The sequence below is a fragment of the Sardina pilchardus genome, chromosome 12 (genome assembly GCF_963854185.1).
Source record: "Sardina pilchardus chromosome 12, fSarPil1.1, whole genome shotgun sequence".
NCBI classification, from domain to species: domain Eukaryota; kingdom Metazoa; phylum Chordata; class Actinopteri; order Clupeiformes; family Clupeidae; genus Sardina; species Sardina pilchardus.
In genome coordinates, this window is record NC_085005.1 from 12,825,955 (window position 1) to 12,847,108 (window position 21,154).

Consider the following 21,154-nt stretch of genomic DNA (forward strand, 5'->3'; position numbering starts at 1 on the left):
AACTTTTGTCTATGGTAAACGGCCGTGCAGATAGGCGAAATCTGGAGATCTTTAAATGAAAGACTAGATCTGACCATGATCAAATTTGACTAAACGATACTCAATCCTTGAATTTCCCCTTGGGGATCAATGAAGTACCTATCTATGCTAAACAATGTATTGTACATCCTCTGCTCTGTTTTTATGGGAGTTGCGAGAATCCACGTTGTTCTATTAAATGTCGTTAAATAATTATAGCCTTCCAACAGGTTGACGCGGAGCTTTGCCACCAACGTTTCAGTTTCTGTCACGCAAACGCGTACACGCATGCATTCAATGAACGTTCATAATCACATCAATTTTGTGTGTGTTTTTCATTGTAACGTGCGTGCATTGAGCAGTTTCTTAAAATACAGAACAAAGAGCGTTCCGTATCAGTTCAATACGGAAGAAGACTTAACGTGTAACACTTATAAAACGAAACTTGAAGAAAAGAATACCGAGGACATGACCTCGGTGTCCTCAATGGTAGTTACGGCCATGATTAGCACACTTGTAATTACTGGACTTCGGTGTGTGTGGAGCCAGATTTGGTCATTTCCACTCGCCATGGATCATTCTCTTGGACAAGTGGGATTCCCTCTACAGTAATTTCGTTCATGCTGTGAATCAGTCTACAGCAAGTTCGAGCGGGAGTCGGAGGATCACATCGGTATTTACTAACGGTCGTCGGACGTACGCTTTCCTTCAGTCTGCTGCTCCAGTATGCTGTGCTTGGAGAGGCGTTCCTGCTGCAGGTAAGTTCAGTTCACTCTCTTGAGACAGTACTGCAGTTTGTTCATTTGGCTGGATCATGTAGGTACCTATTTCTTGGTTTTGAATCGTTCGATTAGGAAGTACTCTATCGCAATGTATTTTGTAACGTCAGCTAGCTACGTAGCCTAATCTTACGTCTCGCTAGCCACTTGCTAGTTAGCAAGTTGTTTGTTTGGCTGTAGCTAGCCTACATTGCACATTTCAGTCTCCAAATGTAGAAGTTACCCGAAGATCGGTGTTTAGTTAAAATAATTTGTCATATACATAGGAATGATTAGCCAAAATTGTGAATGATTGTGTAGTATGGTAATTGTCATAATTTTCCCTTGCCAGGTAGCTAAGCTACATTAGCAAGAAGGAGGAGCATTACTGGAACATCGCAAAATCAGGTATGTGGATGTGCAACAATACGGGGTAATGGCTCTCTCAGTAAGAGATATAGATAATCTCCTCCTCAAAATAGAAGCTTTATATATATACACATTATACACCATCTCTCCAAAGGGTCTAAACATGTATTTTGATCTTAAACCCTTCTTGTGATATTTCCACCATAGTCTTCCGTATGACAGCTAATTATAAATTCCTATACACTTAATTTTTTATATTGTGATTCTATGTATTGCTATTTCATGCATTTTGCATAATATTTCTGCACTGATGTTTTGCCAGCACATGCATTTTGCTCAATGTTGTTATGCAATGAGATTTTGGGCTAGTCTGTGCTGATTGCCACCCATGGGTGCACCCCGCCTGTTTAAGGCAGATGCATGATTACTAGGCCTATTGGTCATGTGATATAGGCCTTCTATGCCAGTTCCTACTTTGCCTGATGGAGATCTGTTGATCGAAACGTTGCCTTTTAACTAATAAAGAATTGTTTTGGAGCCATTACAGTGTGCAGACCATCACCTTTGCTTTTTCTCTCAGGAAGAGGCCATTTTCCTCTTGACAGATGTAGTATTGTTATTTTCCCCATTTATGTTTTGCTGTCATTTGTGTTGGTGATATATCTAAGGTTTTGTGTGCATTTCTCTGCCTATCTCCGGTTGTAGGAAACCTCCACTCAGGCAGACGTGGAAACCCACCTCTCACTGCCAAGCACTCCCAGGCTGATCATGCTTGGTAAGATTCCAACATAAGACATATAAACTAAATGGCCAGGAGGTGCATACATTTCTATACAGTCTTCTCATTCTGAAAAGCTGCCCCATTGACTTAGTATGGCGTTGTTCCTTTGTCATTACCCTTGTTACATGCAGTCAAAGGAACTCACAATATAAGCGACAATCCATCAGAGAAGAACAATGACATCTATTAAAGTAACACTTACGAGTTGGGTACCTTAAAAAAATGTTTCCAGAATCATTTTAGTCGTGCATCAACTCATAACAGGGTGATTGTCACTTCCACATTCACTTTGCGGCCCTCTATCAGCTATAACGGCACTATGTACGTTTACCAGATCGGGTAGCGGATCTGTAGTTTGATGCAGTGAGATGTAAAAAACTACCAATGTGACTTGCTTCGATGTCGCAATACATCATACTTTCTCGAAACCATGCAACATACTCTACCCTGTCTGTGGACATAGTTATTTGCAAATCCAGTGCTGAATAAACAAATAGCATGCGTGCGACACAGGAAAAGTGCTTTATGTTGCTTTAACACTCTAGGAAGTAAGCTAAGCATTAATCAAGTTTACCATGAATAGAAGACAAGAGCAAATAGAGAGAATTTGGCAAAAATCAAATTTGGCTCTCCATTTATAGGGCTTATGAATGGTTTGTACTCTAGTGAACCCTTTGTTTTTTAATAAGATGTCATTAGTCAGTAGATGTTGCGCAGAGGTTCTTTTCCAATGGATTGTCGCTTGCATTCATTGCAATGGATTGTTGCTTCCTATATCTTAGACTAGTGGTTTCAATTGTTTTTGTCTGTCAAGGCACCCCCCAACATGTTAGAACATACATATTGTCTGCATGCATGCATGGGTGCATGGGACTATGGGTGAAGTCTATGGGTGAAGTCTGCATGACTTCACCCATAGTCTAATCATGTGATGCTAGTGTATTTTTTCCTCCTTCTGTAGCATCTTACTCATGTTTCCTTCTGTTTTCACTACAGTGAAGAAGACTTCAGTCTACAACTCTACACTCCATTTCTCCAGCTATCTGTTGTGATCAGGACGTTCTCTAGTTTTGTGGAAAATACATTCCCAGTTGTAACTGTTCATAAGCTGTGTGTGTGTGTGTGTGTGTGTGTGTGTGTGTGTGTGTGTGTGAGAGAGGGAGAGAGAGAGAGTCTGTGTTTGTGTTTGAGTGGACCTTTTTGAAAAAGGGAAGCGGCAGTTTAAAAACTGCAATCATTACAACGTGTTATTGTAATCAAAGATGTGTTTGTTTTCAGTGAGTGGGAGCAAAGTTTAAATAAAGGACCTTTTAAACCTTTAATTTCTTTCTCTCTGTATTTTAAATGTCGTATTAGATATTTAAGAGTAATGAATAATTGCAGTAAATGAAAATACAGTCAATATATCCTTTTTAGATATTTAAGAGTAATGAATAATTGCTGTAAATGAAAATACAGTAGTCAATATTACTGTATAAATTGCAGTAGTTTATGTTATTACTGTAGTTAGATGTTGCAGCAATCCCTGTGGGTACTGTGATTTGTTTTACAGTATACATAAAAATACTGTATTAATTACAGCATCAATATCACTACTGCTGTTAGTAATTACAGCATCTGCATTAGTGCTGTGATCTATTTCACAGTAACTTTACTGTAAAGTGAATCACAGCAAATTACTAGCTAATTGCTGCCAGCCAGTTACTGTAAATTTTACAATAAACTTTTTACAGTGCTGACAATAGAAAATGTTCATATAAAGGCTTAAAACGCTTCAGCTCTAACGTAATTTGATGTCAAAGTGGCGCTTACGCCCCATAGGATTCAATGGAATGGCCAGCTAGCCACGGTCTTCTAGAACCTATAGAGCTCCCCAGTCCCGCCCCTCCTCCGAGAGAGGTGCTTGTCCGGAAGTAAAATTCTCATTCATTTCTCCCATTGACTTCTGGAAAAATTCGGATATAAAGAGTTTTAGACCATGCCTTAGGCTAACCAGCTACGATGTGACTCATAAGCATATAACTTATAATTTCGAGTGAAAAAATGAACAGAAAATGTAAAAAAAGCGAAAGGTACAAGACTGTGTACATATCTTAAATTCCGAGATAGAGAACTCAAATCCCAGGATGCTTTGCAAACGTACACACATTTCCAACATTTGCAGCCTAAAGATAGTTTAACATGGTTCCATATTAATTTGAGAAAAGAAGATGATTACTTCCTACCGTTTCCATTGAGTAAATTCAACCTTCAAGATGAGAAAACCGTTATTTTTCGGAAGACCACACATCGGTCCCATAGACAGTAAAAGATATGGACAGAGCTATCACGTAGACGGCAGCAGAGACCGAGGAAGCAAATTTCAACGGTTTTCTTAGGTCTTCTTATTCCGTCATAGGTCTCCTGCGCAGGCTCAGTTGTCGTACATGTGACGTAGGCACGTAGTCTGACCGAGTCTGACCCAAGGGGGCAGGCATATTCCCGGAAGTAGAAACACGAAATGAGCTGGTGATCAACACTCTGCTAACTCCCTTGGACGGCCATAGACTTTCAGATTTTTGCGATCCCATAACTTCATGTAACATGTGCCCTTTGTCTCCCTTATAGCTTCTGTGTATTCTATATAGGGTATCGAAGTCAAAATTAATTCACTGTTTCCCCGTATATTACGTTGGTTTCCCGTAAAGAAGTATTTTAGCATGTCGGTTGTAGGGAAGCTAACGTTCGACGTCACATTTCCCGTAATGTCTGGATCAGAAGCTCAGTGTTGGCTGTTAGAGCTATGTGTTAGAGCTCAGTCCAGCCTGCACGAAAACCATGACGGAAAGTCATTCACAAGATCAGTGAAAAAGCGTATAGCCCACGGTAGCCTACTGTTTGATAGGGTAAAGCATTACCTATAGGCAAGACAACATAATATTAATATTAAAAACGAACGTTGGAAAAGAAGACTCAAACTTTTTTCTCCTCCATTAATGTTTTGAAGATGATCATGTGTGGTAGTTTTCAACATGAACACGACTTGATATCTTCTACTCTGCTTGATATGTAATGAATGTTCAACGTAATAAATACATACATAAATAAATGTTTAACTTTAATGACTGATCACTGTTTATTTATTACTAGAGCTTAATAAATAGTAATAAGTGATAACAAATTCAGTAGTGTGTTGCCTCCACTGCGGAAATACTGCACTTACCCTTAACCTCTTAATGCAGATGGAGATTCTTGCCAAATTTTGAACAAATTTTGAACGATTTGTTTTTTATACAATAACAGTCATTATGCCAAGTTCCACGGGCAGCACAATGATCACTCAGGGCTTAAATTAAAGACACATGACATGGGCCAAGATATAGATTTACCCTCAGGATTTTATTTACTTCATGAAGTTTCTTTTTCACAACATCATATACAAAAAATAAAAGTTGCCTATTGTTTTTGAGGTTTACTGTCGTAGAGTTTACAGTATGTGCAGGTCATGCATTTCCTGATTCATCATGGTCTTGGGAGGTACTGCACAACGTTTGGAGCAGACATATGTATGTACTGTAGGTGCTACACAGCAATTCCTAATAGGTGCATTTAGGCATTCTCAAGTGTCCAAAACCTCTCAAAACTCCAAAAAAACAAAAATGTGTCTGTCACTATTTATCTGTGTGTGTTGCTTTGATATTGTGTCACAGTACAGACACCCAGATAGCAATAGGTCAGTGGCCCACTGGCGGCCCACCAGCGGCAGAGTTGGCGGTCCAACGGCGGTACCCACCAGTGGCCCGCTGGAGTTTTGCTCATCGGTTCTCTAGCGGTCCACCGGCGGCTCAGAAGCGGCTCCAGATAAAGGGCCACCCTTTTGCCGCTTACTACCCACCAGCTTCTAATTGGCCTTATTTATGGCCTTAAATTTTAATTAAAATTATGTACTAAAATATAGCAATAATACATTATAACACTTTCCATTTGCCCTCAATCAGAACAATTTACAATTATTTACAGGGCTTACCAAAGTTACCAAATTTACTAAGGTGAAGACAGTGCCTGCTGATGAGAAACCTATAAATGTATTCTGTAATTTAATAATCCAATATAAAAACATTTATCCTCAGCAACTATCACACAGACTCACCACACATAGTATTAGGTTCAATACATTTTGTCTATTTATTTCTTTTACATGCTCATTTACATGCTTTATTTCTTCTACATGCTTAAACAATTTATTAAAATTATTTTTAATAATGATATTAATATGCAACACACTCTTCAGGTGTAAGGACTTAAAAGCCACCTTTCCTGCTGCACCAGTCTAATTAATTTGGAGCGCCAGGGACCTCCTCAAAGCCCGGCCCAGCATCCTCTTAACAGCATCTAGGTGGTTTTCCCTCCCAAGTATGTTCACCTGAAATACAAAGACCAAAATTACAATGGCATAACTTCCAGTCAAACATCTTAGCTGTTTTCTGCTTAAGCTGTTTTGCTATTTCATGCACAACCATCAAATACAGAGGGTATATATGATGACAAAAAGTGACAACATGTCATGTATGGAAAGCAGTAAACTCACACAAAAATCCAACGACTAATTCTTTGCCCACCCATATCAAATATGATGACTATCTCATATCTGAACAAAATGAAATGACCCTGGCTTTCAATAAACATTTTGTTGAAGCTGGGCATTTATTTGATAAACAGTTCAAAGGGTCTCCTCAGATAGTTGACAATTGTGTGCAGAACATAAACCCTGTTTCTAAGTTTACTTTTCAACCTTTGTCTGAAAATGAAGTGTCTAAGGCATTACACAGTATTGACACTAAGAGTGCTACTGGAGAAGATAATTTAGATCCTTTTTTCCTTAAATTGTCTGCTCCTATCATCACAAAGCATATAACGCATATATTTAATCTTTCCATTGTGATGAGCATATTTCCCAGCACATGGAAACTAGCCCATGTGACACCTTTGCACAAAGGGGGTGATCGAGATGATTTAAATAACTACCGTCCAATCTCCAAACTACCCTGTTTGTCAAAGATTTTTGAATCATTGGTTAATAACCAACTCAAGTCATTTCTTTCATGCCATGACATATTAAATCCACAACAATCTGGGTTTAGAACAAATCACAGCACTGTCTCAGCTACCACATTAGTGACAAATAATATATTATCTGCTTTAGACATTAAAAAGCACTGTGCTGCCCTTTTTGTTGATTTGTCAAAAGCATTCGATACAGTTGATCATCCCTTACTGTTACAAAGATTACATGATATTGGTCTAGATGATAAGGCATGTAAATGGTTTTGGAATTATTTGTCCCAGAGGTTTCAATGTGTTAAGTCAGGAAATATTAAGTCAGAGTTTTTGCCAATCACAAAGGGTGTTCCACAAGGGTCTATTTTGGGCCCAGTTCTCTTCACCATTTACATCAATGACATTGTATCTTCACTAAATGGTTGTCAAGTCCACCTTTATGCTGATGACACTATTTTGTATTGCATAGCTGACTCTGTTCAACATGCAATTGATAATCTCCAGCTTTCATTTAATGTTCTCCAAGAAGCTCTCATTAATCTTAAATTAGTATTAAATGAGAAGAAAACTAAATTTATGTTATTTACTAGAGCAAGGAACATTGAGGTTAATAGCATGCAAATAACAACTGTAACTGGTTCAAGCATTGATAGAGTCTCTGAATACAAATATCTTGGTATCTGGCTGGATGACAAACTCACATTTAATTACCACGTAGCCATCCTAGTAAAAACACTGAGAAAAAAAATTGGTTTCTTCTACAGAAACAAGGCCAGCCTCCCTATGGAAAGTAGAAAAAAAGTTGTTGAAGCAGTTTTCATGTCAGTTCTAGACTATGGTGATGTGATATATAAAAATGCTACTGCTTCTTCACTAAAAGCCCTGGACTCAGTCTACCATTCTGCCCTGAGATTCATTACGGGTGATGGCTATAGCACTCATCATTGTGTTCTATATGATAGGGTCGGATGGTCATCTCTGACAGAGAGGAGACAACGTCATTGGTATCTGTTTATTTACAAGGGTATTGTTGAAAAACTACCAGGTTATATTTCAGATATGCTTATGTGGAATTCTGGTGCCTATCAGACTAGATCAAATGACTCTTTGATGCTTAAAGTTCCTCGTGTCCATTCTGAGTTGGGCAAGTCAGCCTTTTGTTATGGTGCCCCTACTTCCTGGAATAATCTTCAGTGCAATTTAAAAATGAACTCTATAATTCCATATAGTCAATTCAAGTCTGTGGTCACAAACCGTCCTATGCCAATTTGTACCTGCTTTAAGTAAATGTCTTTATTATTATTTTTATTATTATTATTTTTGTTGTTATTATTTTATTATTATTATTTCATGTATTTTTATTTTATTATTTTTTTTATTTCCCCCTTCCTCCTCTATAATGCAATGTATATTTTCTTATTATTATCTTATTTGAACATCTCTTGTTCTATGCATTGTTTCTGTAATCTCGGCTTCATTGAAAATGAGGGCTACCCTCAATGACTCTCCGAGAATAAATAAAGGTTGAATTGAATGAATGAATGAATGTATCAAGCACACAACGCTCCACTTGGGAATGAGATTCAAGTTTAACAACACTAAAGGAGTTGAATAACGTGGCTCTTAATATATGATGTCTGTTCCCCAAAAATGTAGTGGGGAAGGGAAAAGAGATGTGAAATGCGACAGTTGTTTCAGATAACAATGGCTACTCACATGGTCTCACTTCTCGACACCCATTCCGTGATTTGAATAGTATTTTTGAATCAGTGAGTAAGTACACATTAAAGCAAGGCAGAGCCACATTTATTACGAGAGCCAGGCTAGGACTTTTATGCCTACAATAATCACATGGCAAAACACTTAAAAAACAGACATACCAGTTGATTTTTCAGGTCCGCATCGGATGCAAGCCGCCTCTCCAACTCGTCCAGGTCCTCAACATTACTCAATGGCCTGTTGTTGTCCTCCACGAGGCCAAGATCCGCCACACCACCACCACCTAGCTTCTGCAGCATAGATGTGTTCACAGCCACCTGCTGCTTTACCCCAGCTCCTCCTCAATTGTTCGGAAGTGCTGCAGAACAAGTCTGTAAAAATCTATGAATCAAAAGGAATAGATTGGAATTGGCATGACACAAAAAGTAAAGATGCAAAGAAGTTGTGACAGACATTCATGGCTTGTTTCTCCCTTGATATTGGTGCCAGATTAATGAAAATGCAGTTCTACCTTGCTGGGGTGTTATTGGCAGCGTTGTGAGCGAATTTGACGGAGGTGTAGGTCTGACTGGTAAACTCTGTTGAACAGATTAGAAATGAAAAGGCGTATTTAGTGAGATGATTACTGCAATGGCAGGGTTCATACAAAAAAATTGAGCTGAATTTACTACCTTTTCACTACCATCAACATGTTTTCTACTACAAAAGCAAAAGGTGAAGAGTAATGTAATGCAATACCTTTCCAAAACACAATAACACATTTAAGAACAGGATTTAACAATGAACCAAGCTACTGGCATTTGAACAGGGGTGTGTAGGCTGTCAATAGGCACTGTATTATGTATTTACCGGCATGGCTGGAGTTGATGAAGCTTGCTGGGTGGTGGTGCTGGCAAAGGTGTAGTGGTCTGACTGGTAAACTCTGTTGAACAGATTGGATATGAAAAGACGTGTTTAGTGAGATGATTACTGCAATGGTATGACACCTGGCACATGCTAACTAGCGCCTAAAGTACAAACACTTCTAAAGGATATTTCCACTTAATTTTCAGACAAACCAAGCAAGGGACCACATTTACAGACTCTACAAATACTAACCATGATATCCATGTTTTATTTAAATCACTTGAAAGAGATCGTCAGGTATAAATGCACCATACAGTAGTGGTCAGTTCATTCATTCAGATGCTGTTGCATGCTAACTAGCGCCTAAAGTACAAACACTTCTAAAGGATATTTCTACTTAATTCTCAGACAAACCAGGCTAGGGACCACATGTACAGACCCTATAAATACTAACCATGATGTCCGTTTTTTATTCAAATGTCTTGAAAGAGATCGTCAGGTATAAATGCACCATGCTAGTGTGGCCAGTTCATTCATTCACATGCTGTTAGCTGCTACATGCTAACTGGCGCCTAGAGTACAAACACTACTAAAGGATATAACACTTCTAATAATTTACAATCTACTGATAAATACTGATAAATACTGACGGTCGACATTACGATTGACGTTAGTGAAACTATAATGAACAGTAAAAAGTTAGCCTGTCTGCCTCTAACGGTTTTCTTTTGCTATCCACTTCAGACTTTAGCCATAGCTGCTAGCTAGATTTAGCGAGTCTAACGCTTTATTAATCTATTCGATGTAGGTTTTTAAAAACGTGATCATCGACTTAACAGTACAGAAATACCATTTTGCAAGAAATGAGTGATTCAGACAAAGACTAAAAATATGTTTAAAAAAGAATCAGATTGTACTTACAAGATCCAAGAAATCGCAGTCAGTCGAGGTCGAATGGCAAAATATCTGTATGAACATCTATCAGACGAGTTACAGCAATGTTCAGGGCGGCCAACGTCACAAAATGAGTTTGAGTCTGCGCAGTACGATGAACAGGAAACGATTTTTTGTTTCAGCCCCCTCTCATTGAGAACGACGGAGTCTGTTTGTCCATTTCTTTTAGGTCTATGGTCTGACCTATGGCGACGCTTTACTCTCGCTGGACGCATGCGCCTTTAACACTTTAGCATTGACTTCGGAAAAACGTTAATTACTCAGCCGATAAGACAGTTACGAGATTATTATGTCAATTTCACAATGTAGCATGTACCCCGACAATAGAAAATGTTCATATAAAGGCTTAAAACGCCTCAGCTCTAACGTAATTTGATGTGAAAGTGGCGCTTACGCCCCATAGGATTCAATGGAATGGCCAGCTAGCCACGGTCTTCTCGTTAGCATGGCGGCCGCCATGCTGTCTACACTCTCAGAACGTTCGCTGCCCCCTTGATCGGTCCTGATCAGCCCTGCAGCCATTTTAAGTTTTGAAGTTCCAGCGAGACGAAGCTGGACGATAGGCGCGGGAAAAGCTGAGTACAGTTTGTTTGGCATTGCCATGGCAACGGCGATCTCTACCAATCAAAGGCTCTGCTTTCACCAGTTTTACACGTTAGGGTGTCGGGTAGTGTAGTACTCTCTCGTTAAATCGTGAATAAAGCATTGTTTTCTCAAAACAAGGTTGATGCCCCCATTAACTTTTGACATCTATATGAGCAGGTATAATCGCTTAGTCACATCGTAGCTGGTTTTAAGTCTACCATGGACGGTTACGATGTTATGGCTTATTCTCCAATTGTCAATGGAGAAATTGTATTGGATTTTTACTTCCGGACAAGGCTGTGGGCGGGACTGGGGAGCTCTATAGGTGCTTGCTAGTTATCGATTATTTTTGAGCGTCTAACATCAGGCGTCCTTTTTACACATTTAAACCATATACTTCGAATTTCTACACCAGATTGTAGTAACTAGGGGAGATAGCTAGGGGAGATAGCCAGGTAGACTGATCAAAGATTAAATGAAAGATTGCCAGCTCTCGGAAAAGTAGTAACTAAAACCCAATCTATATTTGCTGGTTATATGCTAGTTATAGGTAATAATAACAACACATTATGTACCAGATCATAGGCCTATTGTTTATTTATCATAAACACATACTTGTACGTTAGATGTAGTTAGTACTATTTGCAGGTATTATCTGGTGTTTTATTAATGAACACTTGTGTAGGCTATGTAAATTATGAAATATGATGTGATGCAGCCAGGTGTTGTAGCCTAATTAGTCACTGCACGTGCTACCTCTTATGAATGATATGCAGGGTTTTTCAAAGTGGGTGCCTTGACGCATGCTCAGGGGTACCACTGCTTTCCTTTTACCTGTGTAATGAGCATGAGTGAGCCATGCATTTCTAACTTTGTCTGTCTTTTCTTTTCATTGTAGATATGGAGAAAGCAACTTTTAAATTGACGCCCTCGCAGCAGCTTGTCCCGCAGCCCTCCGCCGAGGCAAAGGCCATCAAGGCGGCCTTTAAGGCTGCGGCGGGGGCGCAGGCAACGGCTGTGAGGGCCAAGACGCCGCAGGAGGTGAAGGAGGAGGCGCGGGCCCGCGTCATCTCCGAAGGCGGTGACCCCGGGAACGCCATGCTGGTGCTGAGTCGTTCCAGCGTCCAGTTTGGCCAGTACCGGGGTCGGACCTTCAAATGGGTCTTGGAGAATGACGCGGGCTACACCACTCATGTGGTGTACACACACCAGCGGGAGCGGGAGACGAGTGCCGTCGTCAACCCAGTGATGGTCAACAAGGATGCGCTCGCCCAGTACTCGTGTGCCCACCAGGTGTTCGTTGAACACCTGAACCTCCACCGGGCAGGCGAGGAAGCCCGGGCTCGTTCCAGTCAGCCCGGGCGGGAGGGCGAGGCCCTTGTTGACTTTGGGTTGTACAGCACGGACACACGGAAGGACCTGTACGAGTCCAAGGACAAGGACCGGCAGAAGTAGGTCATGGTGTGCTACTACAGGACAATAGAGTGTGTGTTTGGACATGTGGGTATGTTCATTCATGTTATCGCTGTCTTTCCAGTTACGTCAAGTGGATACGACGCAAGACGCCAACGCCTGGGACTACGATGGACGCCTTCCTGAAGTACGTCCTGGCCCGAGACGCAGAGCATCCGCTCCTGCTGTCTCGGCCCTGCTGAGGAGGCGTCCTATGGGCCCAGGCGAACTGCAGGCCAAGGTCAAAAAGCTTTTGACCAAAGCTGCAGTTCCAGGTAGCCCTCTCTCTTTTAAACGACACACAGGTTCATTGTACATGATTTGTACATCTGACTGTTTTTTATCCCAATAGCAGTGTCTGGCGTCATCCGAGACCAGCCTCCCTCGGTGCCGCTGCCCCCTACCGTATGGGTGACGGACGAGAAGCTGGTCCAAGCGTCCCTTGACGTAACGATGGGTATGTGCCACCGCACTTCACGTCGCACTGTAACAACATAGACCTCAAAATACGCGATTGTTTCAAAATCTTTGTATTAACTGTTGCTGTAATTGTACATTTTGCACTTTTATAGCAGGTGATTAAAAACATAAAGGTAGGTTTGGGAGGTAATGTAAGACCTATGCATGTCCGGCCAGCACCGTTGTAGAGTCTATATATCATAACATTTGGCCCCACCTGGGCCCCAGCGCCGCTGCCGACGAAGAGGAGGAGGAAGGAGAAGAACATGGAGAGGAATGTGGAGCAGCCCATTTGGACCCCTCCTGCTGAGGCTGAGGTAAGCTTACACCCATCCATACACAGCACCGTACAGCCTATTGCCACGGACGACCGGCCGCTTGCCGCACACCCGTCCAGCCTTCTCACAACATGACCATCCTGTATTGTTCACAGCCCCGGATCAGCAGGACACAGCGGGAGAAGGAGAGGGCTGTGCTGGCTCCAGGACCAGGCGCTGCAGCAGAAGGACAACCACCGGCGGCAGCAGCGGCGGCAGCAGCGGTGGATCGACCGACAGCAGCGGTGGCGGTGCCTCAACCCATCAGGCCGGCGGCGCCCGTAGTAGCACCACCACCCGCTGCAGCTGCAGCAGGACCTTACTGTGGGGCCACACAGCCGCTCCAGTACCTCCTACTGCCCCAGCAGTGGGTGAGGGTGCTCCTCGTTCCTCTCCCCCTCCTCATCCTCCCTCTGGCAATGCCAGCCCCACAACTCCCTCCACCACCAGCTGCACCACTGGCTGGCCGTGCAGCACCACCTCCTCCTCCTGCCAGTACTGCGTGGGCCAGGAGGAGGAGGGCAAAGACGGGTCAGGCTGCAGGTGCCCAGCCACGGATTGGACTTCGGTGCAGCAAGTGCGGACAGCAGAAGCGGAGGGAGACCGGACACAGCCGCTACGGCAATGTCCATTTTTGCTCTGCCGCGGCGGGTAAGAGCGTGGAGGACTGGCTGAGGGAGATGAGGGAGAAGGATCAGGGTCGAGCCCCGGACTGACTTCGTCCATCTGCTGGGGCAGGTGTATATAGTTCAGTGTGTGCAGTGTGTGTGTGTTTTGTTCTACCTCCACGAGGGCCGGGACCTTGCCGTGGTGTGGAGGCTTCTCACCAACACCGGTCCACACTCAGGATGGCATCGTGGACAGGGTCTGGGACTTGGTTGCCGCACCTGTATCAACTGGCTTCTTCCCTCAGAGTTTCATACTGTCATGTTGCTGCATTGTGTACACCTGTGCTTTGACACCTTGCACAGCCTGTGTTGTGATTGATGTACTGTGTCCAAACAAAAGATTTAATGGTATGCCACGTGTGTTCCTCCTTGCGTGCCGCTGTTCAAAACCAGGCTCTTGTTGTTCTGCATCTGTGCTTTGACACACACTGCCTATGCTGTGATTGATAGAAATACCTAATTGTATGCCATGTGTATTGTATGCCACTGTTTCAAACCAAATATTCAGCATCCACGTAGTGTACCGCACTGTCCTGTAGAACCCCGCCCCGACCAGCTTGAAGCCCTGCCAGGAGCATTCAGGCCGCGGGCAGAGTAGCGCACAGCGCCAGTAGTGCTGGTGTGGGGCAGCCGAGGGTTCTGGCGGGTACCACCACAGCTTCACTGGTGCCGCCAGTGCAGGGTGGCCATGATTGTTTGGGTAAAAGGCCTCACTGACCCACTCCTGCATGTCGGCAGGGAGTGAAATCCGCCACAGGCCAGTCGTGGCTTAGCACGGGAATACAGCCTGAGCTAATATGAAATGTTAACAAGCAGCTGTCTGTGCACTCACTTCCTCCACCTGCTGCACCTCCTCCACCTGCTGCTCCTCCATCCTGTAGTCGTCAGGAGGTGGGAGGGGGGATCCCGACAGGGATGATGGCCTCTCCGACTTCATTCACACCATGAGGTTCCTGGAGGAGAGCGCTGTGATCGGATCTCCTCGGGCTCCTCCTCCATTTGCTTGAAGCTGTTATCTGTGTTCATCCTGCCCTGCTCCTCTTCCTCGGCCTTGTCTGTCCCACGGAGCATCGGGATCACCCAGATCCTGCAGCAAAACACCCGACTAAGAGCACAGGTACTCCACCCTGCAGAGAGAGACGGAGAGAGAGAGAGAGAGAGAAAGAGACACGCTTTAGCAGATGCCACAAGACGGGAGCAGCAGCAAGCACTCTCTGTACCTGTGTGGCCTACTCCCTGGGCTGTGTGTTGTTGTCAACCAGCGTGACCCCCTTGAACTCCTGGGCCAGCTGGTTGAAGCTGTGCTGTAGCTGGGCGGCTGCAGAGGGGCAAAGGTTACGAGCGCTCAAAACAAAGCCTATTTGGGAATCAAAAGACATCTTCTGAACGATAAAAGGGAAACAAAACAATACATTGTAGGCCTAATACACTTCACTGACTAATTGCACTGTTAATGCACGTTGCCTGTTTGCCTCCCCTGGGGTGGTTAACTTCAACTCTACAAGGTGGGATATTCAGCCAATCACAGACCAGAAGTAAATAGAACAAGCCAATGAAAGTTTTTTTTAAAGGCGGGGCATACAGATAAGACAAGCCATGGAAGTGAAACATTATACTTCGCAATATAGTGACATTCTTGTGCCACAGTTGCAGTGGTGCAAAGAGGGGTAAATAAACATAGAGTTGAAACACACACACACACACACACACACACACACACACACACACACACACACACACACACACACACACACACAACCACTGTGTGTAAAGCATAAATAAATCACATTTACATTTACATCCACGAACAAATCCACAACATTCTTCATGATTAGTTTGAGATATGAAGAGAATATACACAAATTGGCCTACTATAAACTTATCAAGCACCACACAACACTGATGCTGCAAACTGAATATTTTAAGTATTTACAGGTGAAAATGTGTGTTACAAATCACTGTGTAAGTAATGTTGCAATAAGGGTGAAGCATTGTGTGTAATGTTGTGCAAATCTGTGGAGGTCTTTTGCTCCTTGGAGTGGAATTTTACAAATTGTGTGGAAATTTATATTTTAGTGTAAACAATAATAAAAAACTGTAAACAATATTGCAAAAAAAAAAACAGCAGGCCACTTCTCAGTCTTACATTGAGTTCTAGGATCATTGTGATGCAGTAATGTGTCATAATCTAATTCTATGGGTGTCATGGTGACCATGGTAACACTTGAAAGGGGATGTCAAGAGCTTCAGATCTTCATTCTACAACTATCAGTGAACAAGTACAGGTGAGTACAGGTGAGTCTAATGTAATGTACAACCGTTTTGTGTCAGTATTCTAGACCACATAAGAAAACAGTTGTATGAAAATAAGATTGAATGATACAAAATTATACAAACATAGAAATGTTCAAGTACAGTTAATTGTCATAGCCTACTCATAAAAGAAATTATAAGTATGAAATTATTTTGCTCAACAGCCGGGGTTGGGGTGCAATGGTGTGTGTGTGTGAGGGGGGTTATGTAATGTTATGTAATGGTGTGTGTGTGTGTGTGTGTGTGTGTGTGTGTGTGTGTGTGTGTGTGTGTGTGTGTGTGTGTGTGTGTGTGTGTGTGTGTGTGTGTGTGTGTGTGTGTGTGTGTGTGTGTGTGTGTGTGTGTGTCGGGGGGTTATGGTCAAATGGTAAGTATGAGTGAGGGGGGTGTACCTATATGTCAGGGTGGGGTTGATGTGTGATATGTGATCATTTATTATGAACGAGCACCTTTAAATAAGCAGTATAATATAACTTACTTTAGGGTTAAATCAAATTCTAAATGAACGAGACTTGTTTCTCATTAAAGACAGTGAGTCTCACCTGGGCCAAATGATGTATCTCATCCCCTGAACAGTGTTACAAACAGAGAGAAACAAAGACAAAACAATCAGAAGACCTCAGTTAGACCACAAGACCTGCTGAACCAGATATGGCCGAAAGCGGGATTCCATGTGTCCCCTCTGAAGGGCAGCTGGACCCCGGCTCCCAGGTCCTCAACAAGAGAGAGGTGGAGCAGTGGCTGGAGGAGCTGGAGAGAAAGGTGGCGAGGGACAGGATGAAGGACGACATCAGGGACGAGATGCGGCAGATGAGAGAGGCTGCGCGCGGAATGGGCCCACAGTGGTGGACAAGACAGAGGGAGTGGCAGTATGTATTCTATACATTAATGATACTAGAGTACACATACAGTACATAGATACTGGAGACGGTGGGAGATGCTCTATACATGTATAAGCTGATACTGGAAGTTTATGTTAAAGCAAAATACTCATATTTGAGATTGTCCAGCATTTTGGACAATTTATGATGTATTCAGTCATTAACACAGTGTTTTTAAATCTACAGTGTCTATCAGGAGGAGAGGGTGATAGAAGAGGAAAAACTGAGAAAGAGAGCAGCGGAGGAAGAGAACCTCTTAAGAGAAAGGAAAGAGAAGGTGAGGGAGCAAGAGAGACTCTTGAAACAGAAAGTAGTGGAGCAAGAGCAACCAATAAGGGAGATGGTGGAAAGAGCGAGAGAGGCAGAGAGTTTCTTGAGAGAGAAAGTGAGGCAGAAGCAGAAACAGTTCTCAGAAATGATGGAGGCCGTAAGAGAGAAAGAAAGAATGTGCAGGGAAGAAGCGATGGAGGAAGAAAGACATATACGGGACATGGAAGAAAAAGTGTGTGAGAGAGCGAGAATGCTGAGGGAAAAGATAAGGCAGGATGAAAGACAAGTCATGGAGATGGAACTAAAGGTGAGAGAGTGCGAAGCAATGTTTAGGAAAGCTGTGAAGGAGGAAGAAAGAAGGATACGAGAGGTGGAGAAGACAGCAAGAGAGAGAGAAAGAATGCTGAGAGAAAACACAGTGGAGGAAGAGAGACTGTTGAGCGGGATGGCAGAGATAGCGAGAGAGAAAGAGAGAACGATTAGACAGATGGACAACATTGTAGAGCAGGAAAGAAGGAGAGGCCTAGAGGAAAGAGAGCTGGTGAAGAGGAAAGAGATGGAGGTGCAGAAAGATGAGGTGCAGGGGGAGGAGGAACGGATGCGAATGCTGGAAGAGAGAGCGAACGAGGAGCAGAGAACGGTAGGAATGCAGAAAAAAGCAAAGGAAGAAGAAACGAATATGAGGAATATGGAGGAAAAAGCCAGCGAGCAGAAGAGGATCTTGGGAGAGCTGGCGAAAACAGCAAAGGACGAGGAAAGAACAATGAGAGCAATAGAAGAGGATGTGAGAACACAGGAAGAACTTTTAATACAAAAGGTGAAGGAAGAAGAAAGATGGATGAGAGAGGCAGAAGAAAAAACCAAAGAGCAGGAGAGAATGGTGAGAGAGATGGAGAAAAGAGCGATGGATGAGGAGAGAAAAATAAGAGAGATAAAAAAGAGAGAGGGAGAGCATGAGAGACTTCTGAGAGAGGCAGAGAAAAAAGCAAAGGAGGATGAACAACGGATGAAAGAGATGGAGGCAAAAGTGAGACAGTGTGAGAGACTGCTGAAAGAAAAAAAAGAGATGATGGAGGAACTGAAAGATCAGGAGAGAACTTATTTAGAGATGGAGAGACAAGCAATGGAGAAAGACAGACGAATGAAGGAGATGGTAGAAGAAGCGATAGAACGCAAGAGAAAACTGAAAGAGATGGAGATTAAAACAAAAGAGGAAGAAAGACTAATGGAGAAGATGATAGAGAAAGAGAGACGGCTGGAGCAAATGCACAAAGAGATGGAGAAAAAAGTGACAGAAAAGATGAAGAAAAACGAAGAAAGGAAAAAGAGAAAGATGGAAGAGGAGGAACTGCAGAAAACGAGAGAGACGGAAGAGATGGTCTCAGATGACCTTTGTTTGAGTGAGGAGGAGAAGGAGCTCCTCTTGGAGACTGCCAAATGGGCAAAATTAAGAAGAAGGAAAAGGAAAGACATGTGAAGATGATGCTCTCCCCCCACCCCCCTCCCCCCCGAAAAAAAGTTTATTTTTCCTTAACCATTAAAATATGAACATATAAAGGCCTTGCTGAGTCTTTGGTGTTTTTGTAAAAAAAAAAAAAAAAAAAAAAAAAGACACACATGTATTTAGAGGACCATTTTGTCCAAGGTGTTATACAAATAGCCTAACTCTATAGGCCTAAGTTAAAGGTAAACAATGTAAAGTTGGTAAGACTAGGCCTACATTAATTACACTGTAACGGTCATCAACGTTTATTTATTTTTTGCTTAATTAAATCATGGCTTTATTTCATCCCGCTTTTATGGGGTGTGGTTTCTTTTTGTGGTGTTTGTTTTTAACAAGAAACAGACAGAGAGTCTGTAAGAAATTCTGTAAGCAATGCAATGTTTATTTCACTATTTTAAACTGGCAACAAACAGCTCTATGGCTGCTCAGGGAGGGGGCCGAGGCTGAACATCCCCGGACATGCCTGTGAACGGATCATTGAAGAACATGGTGGCAACCAACAACAACAACGATATCAACATGCACTGATATTGTGAAAAGCACCTCACAGGCTGTTTTGTAGACGGTGAAGTTACCTGGCTGTGGGGATGTGTCGGTATGTGGTCAATTTCTGAAATACAAGAAGAAACAAATCAGTACACTGTAATACACTTCATTGACTAATTGCACTGTTAATACACATTATCTGTTTGCCTCCCCTGAGATCAATGTCCATGTCAGGATATCAGCCAATTAGGTTTCACAATAGCTGGACAGTAACCCCCATGACCTACTGCCCTGCCCCCATCCCATCCATCCCATCCCTGCCCCCATCCCATCCATCCATATGGAAATTGCAGTTACATTTATAACTCACAGATATACACTTAGAATTTCGTTACAGCAGAGAGAGACAGACAGACACATTAGCAGATGCCACAAGACAGCAGCAGCAGCAGCAAACACTCTGTCACTGATCTCTCTGTACCTGTGTACTCCCTGGGCTGGGTGTAGTTGTCAACCAGCAGGTTGAACTCCAGGGCCAGCTGGTTGAAGCTGTGCTGCAGGAGGGCACTGTAGCAACGCAGCGCCGATCGTTGTCCTCCCTCGACTGCCGCTCTGCCACGGTCCTCGTTCCACCGCACCAGGCCCTCCAGCAGGTACACCTGAAAGTGGACATCACTCGCGGTTCTACCTGGAAACCATAACAACACGGGGGAGGAAAGAGTCAACGAGAAGCAAAGGGAAAAAAGCACAACACATGTAAATGTGGAGGAGAAAGGTTTACCTGGAATGAAGCGACGCTGGTGCTGGTGGAAGGACTCCAGGGAAGTGGAGCCTCGAGCACACCTGAAGACGGGGAGCACCACACCACCCTTGGTGATCTCTCCCGTCTGCGTGTACAGCTCCACCCCCTCTGGGTCCTGGATGCAGCCGAGGTGGTGGCGCTGCGTGCTCCATATCTCCTCCATGCGGTCACGGTCGATCAGCGGGACGCCCACGGTGTCCGTCAGCCCCCAGAAGGTGTCCAGCACCTCCTGGAGGAGCCGCTCCGTCTCCGTCGCACCCCTCGTACGGCGGCGACAGTGGCGAGCGAGCTCCTTGGCGGACAGCTTGATGCGGGCGTCCCTCCCCTCCACGGACCGCTTGGCCTCTCTCAAGCGGGCGACGTCCCCGGCGTCCCACTCGAAGATGGCGAAGGAGAGCCTCGCCATGAAGAGGCCGTAGAGCTGGTGGCTGTTTGTGGTGACACCCCTCGCCAAGCGTCGCATGAGGTGCCACACGTCAAGCCTGACGGCCAGCTCGTGCCACTCGTGGAACAGCTGAAGCACAGACGCCGTTCCCACGGTGGCACAGCAGTCCCGGTCCACGTACATGACCGTTGGAGGGGCCTTTCCGGCTTCCCGGTACCGCCGCATCAGGCCGCCCGCCATGTTGGTCAGTCCGCCCCCCTAGGCTGCGGTGAGGACGGACACGAGCACCTGTCCGTGCTCGTTAGCAACATTTGTCATGCAGGCGGCCGAGCCGGCGGCACGGCCCGCAAGCTTTTTGGCGATCTGCGAGACACGGCGCAAACACACACTTCGACACACGGCACGCCAACATCATACAGGGTAACAGGGTCTCACAGTGGAGAGAGAAATCTCACCTTCTTCGTGGACTCCATCCTTAGGATATCGCCAAAAATGGACGTCACCCTGGCCTTGGTCTCGTCCAGCCGGGTGATGGCCTCGCGGACGTAGA

General features: G+C 43.8%; 1 protein-coding gene and 2 long non-coding RNA genes across 3 annotated transcripts; 1 reads left to right on the top strand and 2 right to left on the bottom strand.

Moving 5' to 3' along the window:
- The first annotated feature begins 1,067 nt into the window (after window positions 1-1,067).
- On the top strand, window positions 1,068-3,047 carry LOC134097322 (uncharacterized). Its single transcript, XR_009940907.1, has 3 exons — window positions 1,068-1,184; window positions 1,851-1,920; window positions 2,923-3,047. It is a non-coding gene; the product is annotated as an uncharacterized LOC134097322 (long non-coding RNA).
- Window positions 3,048-8,787: 5,740 nt separating this feature from the next.
- LOC134098011 (uncharacterized) lies at window positions 8,788-10,654 on the bottom strand. Its single transcript, XR_009940985.1, has 4 exons — window positions 10,450-10,654; window positions 9,532-9,604; window positions 9,194-9,260; window positions 8,788-9,063 (listed from the first exon to the last, which is right to left on the bottom strand). It is a non-coding gene; the product is annotated as an uncharacterized LOC134098011 (long non-coding RNA).
- A 6,245-nt stretch (window positions 10,655-16,899) lies between these two features.
- On the bottom strand, window positions 16,900-20,844 carry LOC134098359 (uncharacterized). The gene is made up of 3 exons (XM_062551391.1): window positions 20,199-20,844; window positions 19,899-20,105; window positions 16,900-17,096 (listed from the first exon to the last, which is right to left on the bottom strand). Exons 1-3 carry the CDS (start codon window positions 20,842-20,844, stop codon window positions 16,900-16,902), a joined length of 1,050 nt encoding a protein of 349 aa, XP_062407375.1.
- Between the last annotated feature and the right edge of the window lie 310 nt (window positions 20,845-21,154).